Source organism: Dromaius novaehollandiae, chromosome 11 (assembly GCF_036370855.1).
Source record: "Dromaius novaehollandiae isolate bDroNov1 chromosome 11, bDroNov1.hap1, whole genome shotgun sequence".
In the NCBI taxonomy this organism is placed as follows: domain Eukaryota; kingdom Metazoa; phylum Chordata; class Aves; order Casuariiformes; family Dromaiidae; genus Dromaius; species Dromaius novaehollandiae.
Window position 1 is genome coordinate 8,428,749 of NC_088108.1, and position 12,048 is coordinate 8,440,796.

General features: G+C 39.7%; 1 protein-coding gene across 4 annotated transcripts in view; it reads left to right on the forward strand.

Annotated features, from left to right (window-relative positions):
- TENM1 (teneurin transmembrane protein 1) overlaps positions 1-12,048 on the forward strand; it is a 748,569-nt gene that overhangs the window by 662,816 nt on the left and 73,705 nt on the right. For all 4 annotated transcript variants that reach the window (XM_064518178.1, XM_064518175.1, XM_064518176.1 and 1 more), the window contains 3 exons: positions 3,498-3,617; positions 5,448-5,709; positions 8,793-9,060. In XM_064518178.1, the coding sequence (XP_064374248.1) occupies positions 3,498-3,617; positions 5,448-5,709; positions 8,793-9,060 (650 nt within the window). The remainder of the gene's footprint in view (positions 1-3,497; positions 3,618-5,447; positions 5,710-8,792; positions 9,061-12,048) is intronic.

Consider the following 12,048-nt stretch of genomic DNA (forward strand, 5'->3'; position numbering starts at 1 on the left):
AGGCATTTACAAAGAAATCCTACTTCTTCAATGCCCCTGCAGCCCAAGGGAATCTCTGCTTTCTCTCAAAAAGCAACTGCTCCCTCTGGAGCTGCAGATTTAGTACAGCCTGCCAGGGGACCAGAAGGATTTTTAATGCATTTGAGAAGACTAAGGCAGCTTATCAGGGACACATTCCTCCCCAGATACAAGACAGAAAATAGACGCCAGGCTTTCCAGCTCTTTCAAACTAGAGAAGACATTTTTGCACTTACACAGCTTGGACGTTATAGTTTGGCAGCCTTAGTCCAAGATTGTGCAATCTTTGCAAATAAAATGACTGTTAGAAAGGTTGTATGAGTTACTATCCGCATGAGAAATAAAAGCAGGCCAGTCACAAGTGTGTAGAATAAACCTTAGAGGCTGAGAGTGGAAGAGGGAAATACAGCACATTGAGGAGGCCTGGTGGGCTCCAGAGATTGCTCTGCTAGAATCAAGAAGAGCAGCAAGCAGTAGCAAGGTCTAAGGCCAACTCTGCCAGAAGGAGAGTGAACGCTGAAGTCAGAAAAGTGTGAAATGGTGGTTGTGTCAAAAGTGACATCACTGCAGGAAACACATTCTATCAGCTCTAAAAAAGTTCTAAAATTACCCTAAATAAGGGTCAGAACAAAGTGGGGTCTCCTGCAAGCTGCAAAGGCGCTGGGACACTGCAAGCGAGCCAGGCGCCCTCCAGAGTGCCGTCATCCCCTTCGGGAGATGGCAGGCGTTAGGGAGGAGAGGGAGCCTGCTGCAGAGCCTGTGATAAATGCAGAAATTAAAACCAATTAGGATTGAATACTGTTAATCAAAGATTTAGTAGGTGCTGGTAATTCAAGAAGATGCCAAAGAGGAAAAGACTCTTCAACTCAGAGTAGGATAATAAAAAGACAGAAAATAATGAGGTCAACATACAGGCAGGCTTAGAACACTTAAAATCTAAAAAATTGCAAAGACAGTTCAATACAGATAAACGTAGAATAATGAGGTTTGTAAGTCTTTATCACATACTGTAAATGTGTGTGGCTCATAAAATACAAAGAATACAAAAAGAATAAGAAAGTTGAAAGATAAGTCTCTGAATATTGTTTATGAATAATGAGAAACAAAGTGAGTGAGTAGAGGGAAGATAGACAACGTATGAAATAAAGAAGACTGATGAGTTGCTATCACACAAATCTGTGTGCTTGATAAAATACGAGGAAGGAGTAGAGTCAGAAGACAAGTCTTTGCAGAATGAGAAACAGTGAATGAGCAAACAGAGGAACACTAGAATAATGTACAGAATAATGATGACTCTTAGGGGACTCTCTCCCTCAAACCAGTGTACTTGGTAAATATATGGAATGCACAAATAAAGGGATTAGAAAAGGAAAGACAGGTCTGTAGATGTCAGAAAATATGAGAAAACAATAGACACTTGTAGTTTCTATTCTAACAAATCAAAAAGTAGTGGAACCTGGCACAGTCTATTGAGACATATGAGAGCTTGATTGCCTTCAGTGGAGCAACTGGTTTTGCCCACAAATAGGGCCACAACCAACTTAGGTAACGCAGAAAACTAAAAGGTGGTAAATTAGAAATCTGTTCTGCATACTGAAAGTAATGCAGCCTACTTTTCATATTCAGCTGGGTTTTTCAGCAACTTTGCTATCAGTCTGCATGCCGAGAGCCTGGAACTAGTGTGAGCCACTGTGGTGAACGGCATGCTCCCAAAGGGGTTAATTTTTACCAGTTGCATTTTCTCAGGGCGCAGTCAGCTGAGTTTGATGGTATCATAGCTATAAATCAATGTCCTGTTGAGTGGCTTTGGAGAGTGGGATCTTACAAAATGTCAGAATTCTGAGAAATTATTAGTCCAGCTTGCACATACGATTTCATTGCATCAAAATCAATTAATCTCTCAAGGCATCTTCTTTAAATTCACATATAGACTCTCACATAACTTTCATTTAAAGAGCTATTGATTTTTTCCTTTAGAATACATAGTCACTGTGCAAAGGTGGGATGTGTCTGTTGGGACAAGTACAAATTTGTAACTTGAGAGAGAAACGTTAAGAGTGTCTAAATTTATGCTTATTGTTTATATTGAGTAATTAATACCGGAAATGTTTATAGGTATTCTGGCATTCTGACCCTACATGTCTTTGTCTACATGTAAACTGTTATGAAAAGTCTTGTGGATACACTGTTCACTCTGCTATTTGAAACTACCTTTCATCTGTGCAATTGTATCACTAGATACCCAAACCCAGATTCTTTGAGCCAATGGAAGTATACTAATGTAGACCTGAGGGCGTGGGGCAAAATATGAAAGCGGTTTCAGTGGAACTGAGCTGTGTAAGCCCTTACAAAATCTCACAAGGTCTTAATCTGCACTGTGAGAGTATTTCATGTCCTATTCCTCATCTTTGATGTGACTTGTTTCCTTTATATTTCAGGTTATGAGTCTTCAAATGCATAAAAGACTAAAGCTAAGAAAAAGAGTAATTTTTTTCACAATATCCATGGCTAGCGTGAAAGTATTGGTCTTAAAGGGCAGCGTAGAGATTCAAATTACACAGTAGGAAAGACTTGCCATGAGTAAAGCACTCATACAGAAGCATTGCAGTAGGTTGCATGGTGAGGTTATGGAGTTAGACAAGCATCTGTCTGGAATAATGTAGGTATAGTTGATCTTACCTGAGGCAAAGAAATGGACAACATGAAGTCTTGTATTTCCTTTCAGCTCTCATTTTCTATGATCCGTGATTCTGTTAGCCTCCGCTTAGACCCACTTAGTTATGAGTTCGCTTTCCTGTCCAGTGAGTTTGATATGTTCTTCTGTTCTGCCATATAACCCCCTCTTTACATGTACTTTACACGTACACGTACTTTTTTTTTTTTTTAATGCTGGTAAATGGGTGCAAGTCTAACTCCTCCTAGAGGGATTTTTAAAAGGCATAATGTGTGATGTATGTTACACCTGGTTAGGCTCTCTCTGGATTTACCTATATAACTTTCCAAAGCTCAGTGAAGGCCATGTGTCTCACTGCTGCCTTATCACATTAGTTCAGCTTTTCTCTAACAGACAGTGATGCTCCATTCTTAGCACCAGAGAATTGGGTTTGGTTCTCCCCTTTCACAAATCATCACCACTAGAGCTGCAGCAAGCTAAATCATGCTATCATGAAACCTTTGCAACACTATTCAATGGCAGAACAAACGGTGTACTGAAAGATAGCTGGAAATGGAAATGTATTCATATATTCCTGATACACCAAAAATTCATAGCGAAGTCTATGTGTTTTCTTCATGAGATAATGCTTTTTCAAATCAATCTTTTGGGCTTCTTTGAATCTTCATTCAAAATCAACAGTCACGATGATTTCACGGTAGTTCTGCCTGTGTTCAGGACAGAAGTGTAGCAGAGTTTCTGAGATAATACTGTTCTCACCCTCCTTATGTGTCTCACACTGTTACCTTTGCTTGTTTCATTACAGACGTGCCTGTGTCATTCGAGGGCAGGTGGTAGCAATAGATGGGACACCTTTGGTTGGAGTGAATGTCAGTTTTCTACACCACAACGAGTATGGATATACCATCAGTCGACAAGATGGAAGGTGAGACTTTTATGTATGGCCTCTCATTGAGTTAGATTTTTACAGTTGGGGCCATCCAGCGCCTTCTGTTCATGTGCAAAATTCTCATAGACATCGCTGTTCGTAATGTGGACTGAGGATGGCATCTGGTCCTCTGTTCTGGGAGCACATCTAATTAGAGCTCTCTGTCGTAAAGAGGCCAAAAAAGAAAAGGAAGAATAAAAAAACAATAGCACCTGGAAAATTACAGTGGCATTCAAACACCTGGAGTCCAAGTGCGACTGTACTGCTGTCATGGCACCTCCAGTGAGTCTCTGTTCTGAGATGGTGTTGATGACATACTGCTTGGCATATTACTAACCTCCTTGACATTTCAGTATTTTCAGTAGTCAGGTTTTCCATAGAATTCCCTGTCTTCCCTCTTTTTTTCTGTCTTTAAGTGTGAATCTTCAAGTAGTTTATTGAGGATTCAGTAAAGTTCACTCCTTTAGCTGATCACCTGAGGCACACCCATAAAAATAAAGACAGATTCTTACCAGAGCCAGAATGATTAAACTGCTGTTCTGCAGCCAAACCTGAGCAATCCTGGCTCCCCCATTTCCCCAGCCTTTTGGGGCTGAGTTTAGTTCCTGAAAAGAGACGACTTCCTGTATGTTCTCTGTTGCACTCCAAGACTGGCCATCCATTTGCATTAGAGTCATGGTTTGCCCCTGAACTTTAGTCATATTCAATTGCTAAGGGCTCTTAAAGACTTCATCTTCCTTGACTGTGTTGTGAATGACAAGAAATTAGAAGATATCTTCAAACAGGGAAAGAAATAATTTGTTGCTGTTTGCACAGTTTTGGGGGGCATTGTCAGTTGTTAGAAGTAAAGAGCATGCATATTGATTGTCTCTTATTTTCTTGACTTTCAAATCACGCTACTGAAAGTTAGTAATTATCATTTCCTGTTTACGCTAGCCTGGATGAAGTTGTTGCATAAAGATATGCTACCTGTATTTTGCTGTGAATGTAATCGGTGTCATTTGGGAAATGTGATGAGAGATGCATAATTAAGTCTGACTTCTTATCACAGTTTGTTACCATCAAAAGCCTCCGTAATAGATGCATTCAATAATACAGAGGGTGAAGTGTCAATTTACATATTACCTTATGGTACCTGACTATAGATGTCAGAAACTCAGAGAATTGAGACTGTGTATAGCTTGCCTTCTGTGTCCCACTGCTTTGCAGCCCACATATGCCAAGGGCTCTTCGCAATAGCTCCCAGAGGAGCACCTGCCATACGTACAAGAGCTGGTTCAGTTCTCAGCACAGGTAATCAGCTTCTTTCCCAAAATCTTCATATCCTGCACAGACTGGTCTCCTGCTCAGTGTACTAAACCTTTTCCTCCTGCTACTTTCAGAAAAGGGGAAAAGGATATGTTAATAAAGAAAAGGCCTCTCCGGCTTAAGAGTTCTTTATTCTGCATGCTGTACCTGCATAGATTCTGAGTAGCATCCCTTTGGTGGGTTAGGAATTTCTTTTCATACGGACCAAAGTAACTGGATCCCCACCCTTGTTATAGATTACTTGTTAATAGTGATTCTAGTTGACAAACGAGGGAGAGTAGACAGGTAACAGTGGAGTACCGTACCTGGCTAATGATAAGTAAGGGAGAGAGCAGAAAGAGATCAAGCTTCTGCATGAATGCCAAAGTGGCATTGGAAAAATATACTGGAATGATTTCACATAGCAAATGAAAGGTTGTAATGAACAATATAAAGAGGTTTTTTGTGATGCATTGAAAGTTGTGGCAGTATGAGGATGAAAATAAAATGAAACAAAGCATTTTGTTTTGTCTTTTTCAGTTTTGACCTTGTGGCTGTTGGAGGCATCTCTGTCACTCTAGTTTTTGACAGATCTCCTTTCATATCTGAAAAAAGGACACTTTGGTTACCTTGGAATAGATTTATCATTGTAGACAAAGTTGTAATGCAAAGAACAGAGTCAGAAATACCATCTTGTGACATCAGTAGTTTTATTAGCCCAAATCCCATCGTACTCCCTTCACCCTTGACAGCGTTTGGAGGCTCCTGTCCAGAAAGAGGAACCGTTATTCCAGAGTTACAGGTAATAAAAATGCTTTCAAATTAACAGAATGTTCAGCTCCAGAAAAAATTCTAGGCAATTCTAAAAGTTACCATTCTTGACCTTTATTAATGGAACCGACATAATTATTTGGTGATATTGACAATTTGACACTGAATGTCAAGCAGATCCAACCTTTATCATTAAATTTGCATGCACAATTGCTCATATCAGTGTATTATCATAAAAGTTTTATTAAACTTTTCTGCCTAAATCATATATATTCCTGATGTGCATGCATAAATACTAGAGCACATAGATATTAGACTTATAAGGGTTTAAAAAACCTGGATTTCACTGACATAGGAAGTTGAACTTTCCATTTAAAAGTTACAGTTTCAGGCTTTCAGACTAATTTGGAGCGATGGTGTGTGGTGGGTATTCACTGGACAAGTGACACTGCCTTAACGTCTTCCTTTGTTCCTAGAAAGTTCTGGCAGTGCTGCTGTGAAGGGGATGCTACCAGATAATGACCATTTAACTGCTGGGATGTTATGCACTTCTCAGAATGACATCAGTGCAGGCTTCTTTAGCACTGCTGAGCGAAGCACTTTCCTCCTTTTTTTTTTAATTTTCTTCATTTTTTTAAGATGTTTATTTCTTCCCACCAAGTAAAAGGAGAAGATGGGGAGTGCTACTATGATTTATTATTGAAATCCTGATTTATTTATAATGATGCACAAAACCATTCCTAGGTTACAGACAAACAGCACAGCTTCACCATACATCAGTGTGAGACATTACCCAGCATGCTGTGAAGATTCCCAGGGATTTTTCATCCTTTCATATCTTCTAGTTATTTATGATGGCATCTCCAGCTATGTGTTACTCCTTGTTTTTTTTTTTTATTTTCTTTCCAAGGTAGAACAATATTAACATGCTGTTTCCAATGGGTTATATTTAAATGTCTTATTTTCTTGAGTCTCCCTTCAATATGCGTTTAGAATTGCTTTCTAATTAGCCTTGCACTTAATTATTCTGTTCTTTGGGACTTAAAAGAGATGGTGGAAGTCAAACATCCAGCAAAATACAACTACATAGATTTTAGATCATGCTAACCCCCCTAATGTTCCATATGTTATTTGAGCAGATAAACTGTAAGCCAAAGCCCTGCAGTAAGACCTCTTTTGGGTTCTCTTTTAATTTTGCTGAGGAAGCGTGGAAGATATTTTGGTGGCTACCTGTAAATATGAGTATTTCCATCCTTTTTTCTTTTAAAAGGGTTGCTACTGACAAAGGGCCCTTATCCTATATGTAGGAGCCCTCTGATTGAACTCAACGATATTTAAACATCTGGATAATGATAAACACATTATCTTGTTTCAGCTAGCTGATGACCACAGTGTTGCTTCATAGAACATAATAGGTGAAACTAATGAACATAGATTAAGAATAACTGATGCACACTAGTAAGAAAAAACTGGGTCACATTATTCCACATGAAGTATTCCTAGGTCTTTTTTAAGCAGTAAGGTACCTAAAGATGCAGTCTGCTCATAAGAGAAACTGCTCCCAGTCCCTTTGCTGGCAATGAAGGGTCCTTAGAGTGTTGATTTTTATTGTACAGGACTGGGAGATGAATAAAAAGTAACCCAGAATAGCAAGAGAAAGAGATATATCAAAATATATTAGTACATGTATATTTCTTCCTCTTTTTCTATTAAAAAATAAGAAGAGATGTCAGATGTATGACAGAGGGGGCAGCTGGGATGTCAGCAGGAAAGAGGGGACCACTGCAAGTCAGGAACAGTAAAGGGAGCAGGAATTCCCTGGCAACACTGCATTTCATATGTCCAAACGACAAGTGCTGGCAGGCCTCCAGCAGGACTGCAGCAATCCTGTGACAGTGATACTGTGGCAATATGTAAATAAAAGGGGTTTGAAAGTGAAGCAATTTATGGTTAAAGAAACAAAACAAAAAAAAAGGAAAAACTGGGGAATATAAACCAAACACAGTTTGTATTTTTTCAAGCTGTACTAATTTAACATTGTGACAGATTGGCTTGTTATTACTGCAGCGTACTAAAATCGTTGACCTTCCTGGAGGTTAACCTAACCGGAGCACAGACCAGTTTCCGGTGGCTTGTGAGTGCCTGATGGACTCATCCAAGAAGCTGCTCCCAGAAGAGCGCTTGCTCTCAGGCCATTGCGGGAGCTAGATCCCTCTCCGTAGCTCCAAGGCCCCCATCATTCAAAAGGCCAAGGCCAGGTTTTCTCCCTCCCCCACGAGCTTGCGGCCTCCGCAGTCCCTCTCATTGCTGAGGGCGTATCTTCGCTGCACCAGAGTGGGCACATCCAAGCCAGCTTTACGCCAACTGTTTCAGACAGCAGCAATGACAGCAGCGCAATGGGATTTGAGCTATACAGCACGCCCTGGGGACTTTACCTGTTAGCGAGATGAGTCTGACACCCAAGTGCTGCTTTCCTGTTCAGTGCTGCATATCCCCAGCTAGCTTGTTGTGCCATGTCTTCCTGTGCTGTGCCGTGCCCCTGCTTGCTGCAGCTTAGCTTCACTGCAAGCAGTTCTGCCCAGCAGCTGGTTTATCAGCAAGATCTATTTTCTTTCTTCGCTCTCCCTTAGTTAGGGCAGGTCCACATTACCTCCAAAGCAGGACAGTGTCTTGAAATCGTTGTGTGATACATAATGTGTGTACAGACTTAAAAAAACCTTTTGTTTAATTATATTCTAGTTAAAAGACTCATTAAGTAGACCAAATAATAAAGCCAAGGTGCAGCTGTAATGCTCATGCATATGAATATGATCACAGAGATTGTATTCGCATCTCTGGGGATAATAGTGAAGAGTTAGAGGAAGAGGTTCTTTAACAAAGTAGACCGACTGCCATCCAACAAGATGAAAAAGCAGTTTTTAGTGTTGGAGATTTTGCATTATGCCTAGCTACTGCATTGCCGAAATAAACTCACGTAAGAGCAGTGTTTTAAGTGATACCGTATTCAGATCATGATTGTGAAATGTAAAGTAAACACCTGTCATTATTAAAAATAATCATAATTTTGCACTTTTCTTGGCCATAGATATAATCATATGCTTGTTTTTATCCAAGGTGGTCCAGGAGGAAATCCCAATTCCTTCCAGCTTTGTGAAGCTTAGTTATCTCAGCAGTCGAACACCGGGGTATAAAACTTTGCTGCGCATTATTCTGACACACACTACCATCCCTCCTGGAATGACAAAAGTACATCTGATAGTTGCTGTTGAAGGACGTCTGCTCCAGAAATGGTTTCCTGCTGCAACCAATTTGGTCTACACGTTTGCCTGGAATAAGACAGATATATATGGGCAAAAGGTTTCTGGTCTGGCAGAGGCAACGGGTATGTAGAATCACCTTGATGTAAGCAGAAACACTAACACATATGAAGCCAGGAAAATTAAAATTTAATCTAAAACTTAAACTTAATATTTTGCTGCTTCATTTGCATAGTTTTCAATCAAATGCTTCTTTAACTAATTAAAAAGACTTGTATGATTTTCTAGAAACATTTATTTTCTTGTTCCTTCAACATCTTCATTCTAACTTAATCAATTTGAAAATCCCCTTTTCCCTCTGAGAGTAGTTACATGCTAATGGCATTATATTCAGCGCTCTCTATTTTTGAATGTTACTTTGAATATGACCTTTGGTGTGTCATTGTCTCTGTCATTTTTTGGCTGTGACATTTAAAATGTCATTTCCACTTAGGGTTTGCAAAATTCTAACTTTCAGGCATCCTCTCTCACTACGTTTCGTGTCCCCATGAGTTTAAACTTCTTAGTATTTTGTTTAAAGGTGTTTATGTGAAAATCATCATGTTACCTAGGCTTTCTTTACCAAGTGACACAAGCAGATGTGAGAATTGCTACTGAAATGCTGTTTGTGAAAATACATTTTATTTAGCCAGGGCATTTTTTTCATGAGTTAAATTATTTGATTTTTAAAGGGTTTGTTTTGCTTTTTAAGTCAGGGGAATTATAACAAGAAAAATTTGCAGGATCAGACTATAAAACAAGGATAAGCAAGGACTACATGGAGCCATTCATCCATGCAAGGCGTGCTGTCTCGTTCCATATAGCGCAACGCTGTTCTGAGGGGCAGCCAGAAACTCTGTTCAGTGCCCGTTGTGTTGGCCGTACAGACTATGTTGGCCTGCAGACAGTGAAAAGGTGCCTTTCAGGCTTCTCAGGATCCTACAAGTCCCCATATATCTAGTACTTCACTGTGTTATCATGTGCACTCAGGTAGTTTGTGAGGCAGCTGTGGGGAGAGGAGATGGGTGAGGGAAGGAATATATCGCTTCCACAGTCACTTCTACTTGGAGAGTGGTGCATACGTAGTCACTGGTGTCAGCAAAGGATAATGTTATAGTCAAAAATATGGAGTATAACTTACATCATGCAATGCACAAAGGAATATATCAAAAAATAAGGAGCGTATTCTAAGGCTGTGGTTCCACAATCAATTTAAAGAGATACTACTGCAGGCTGCTGCCAGAAGGGACGTTCCCACGTTCCCTCCTTCTCCCCTGAGCCACCACTCACATTCATTTGATCATGAAATGAGCCAAATCAGGAACAAACTCAGCTGAAAAGTGAAGCAACCAGAAAATAAGTGATAAATTTTAGGCTTCATTAGTTTCCTGATCTGCTATGAATGCTAGTGCAGAAGTGCAGGTCTACACATTTCAGCTGTAGCTCACACTTTAGATTGGTCTGAAGCAATCAAAACTCCAACCTTAGCCCAGGCTTTCCTGAGTTGATCTATCGCATGTGCACCTGATTCATCACATCAGCCTTTTCTGGCTCCTCCGTCTCACAAAACCTCTGTGAGGGTGTGAAATCTGGCCTTAACCGATTGCAAGTATCGATTCCTGCAAGTGTCTTGCAGTGCAGGAAGGTATTAAATGAGTCATTGGTTCAACTTACATGTACTTGTGCAAGTGCAGAAATGGAAACCCATTCAGATGTGCCCACTGGTGCATCTACACGTGCCGTCTGTGCAGGTTCATGCTTCGCATGTTAGCACTCACATATGTAGCTCCCTCTGGATCATTTAAGAGCTTTTCCATGACCATGAAATCCAGTGCATATCTGGACTTTATAACCAAATTAAATCAAATACATACCTAGCTTCTTATAAAATGGTGCATCCATTACCTAAATCTCAAATTAAAAATAGATGAGAGTCATGTTTAAATATGAATAAAACCTATACAATAGTGCTGGGTAACAACTTTTAATTATTTAATTGGTGCTTAATTTTTTTAATTTACTAAAGGTTTAGTTTAATTATGCTTCTTGCAAAATAGAAGCAAAAATCTTTATATTTAAGTGCATTGTTAGCATGGTTTGTTACACTCCAATAGAGATGTATTTAATTTGACAGTGTAGCATTCGGGGACCTTTCTCTGCATCCGTTATATGAATTTTGTCAAAATTATTTCCTCTGCCTGTATATTACCAATATTTAATACTGCATTCTGTTCAGATTTCATTTTAATTACATTAAACTGCAGCAGGTTGAGGTCCTGGCAACTCAGGAATATAACCATCTGGCTTTAGTTTTATAAATACTGTAAGCATCTCTATTTTTCTTCAGGGTTATCAACAGCAATGATCACACAACCCATTACAGAAAAGAAGGCTTTCTGAGCATGCTTGCACACACAAGAGGTGCTGTTCAAATTTGTTGGAGAAATGTTTGCTAATGTGTGTTTATTCCACAAGTCTCTAGCAGAGAGGCCATTTTCTCTTCTCCAAGTAACAGCAGAGATGATAAAGTAGCCTTTTTTTGTTCTGAATAAAAACAACATGAGGATGTTGCCACATAAAACCTGTGCGGTGAAGTTTACGCGCTCTTGGGAGTTAACATAGCTTAAGGGAAGATTTCAGTGGAAATCTCAGTAACTGCCCCGGGACCCTCCGTGGATGTCAGGGTTATTCCTGGGAGCCCTGGCTTCCCACACGGCAGGACGCAGCGGCATGTGAGCGCTGATCGTTCTGGACAGGGTATGAACCAACCCTCAAACATTATGCTCTTAAGTCTTCGCAGTTTATTAGTTTACTTGTTATTTTAGCTTAGTTCATTACGGTTATTGGTCAAAGAAGATGCTGGTAAGTACAAATACTTCAGGAGAGAATGAGGTAGAGATTACGTCCAGTTTAATCATGTCTTTGATTTCTTACCTGTATTTTGCAACAGTATCAGGAGAAACAGCAGCAGCCCGTGATTTATGATATGCTAGCTCAATAAACAGTTTAATCTTAATTCTTCTAAATAATTATATGAAAAGAGTAGATTTTGGTGCACAATAAATCATCTTTTG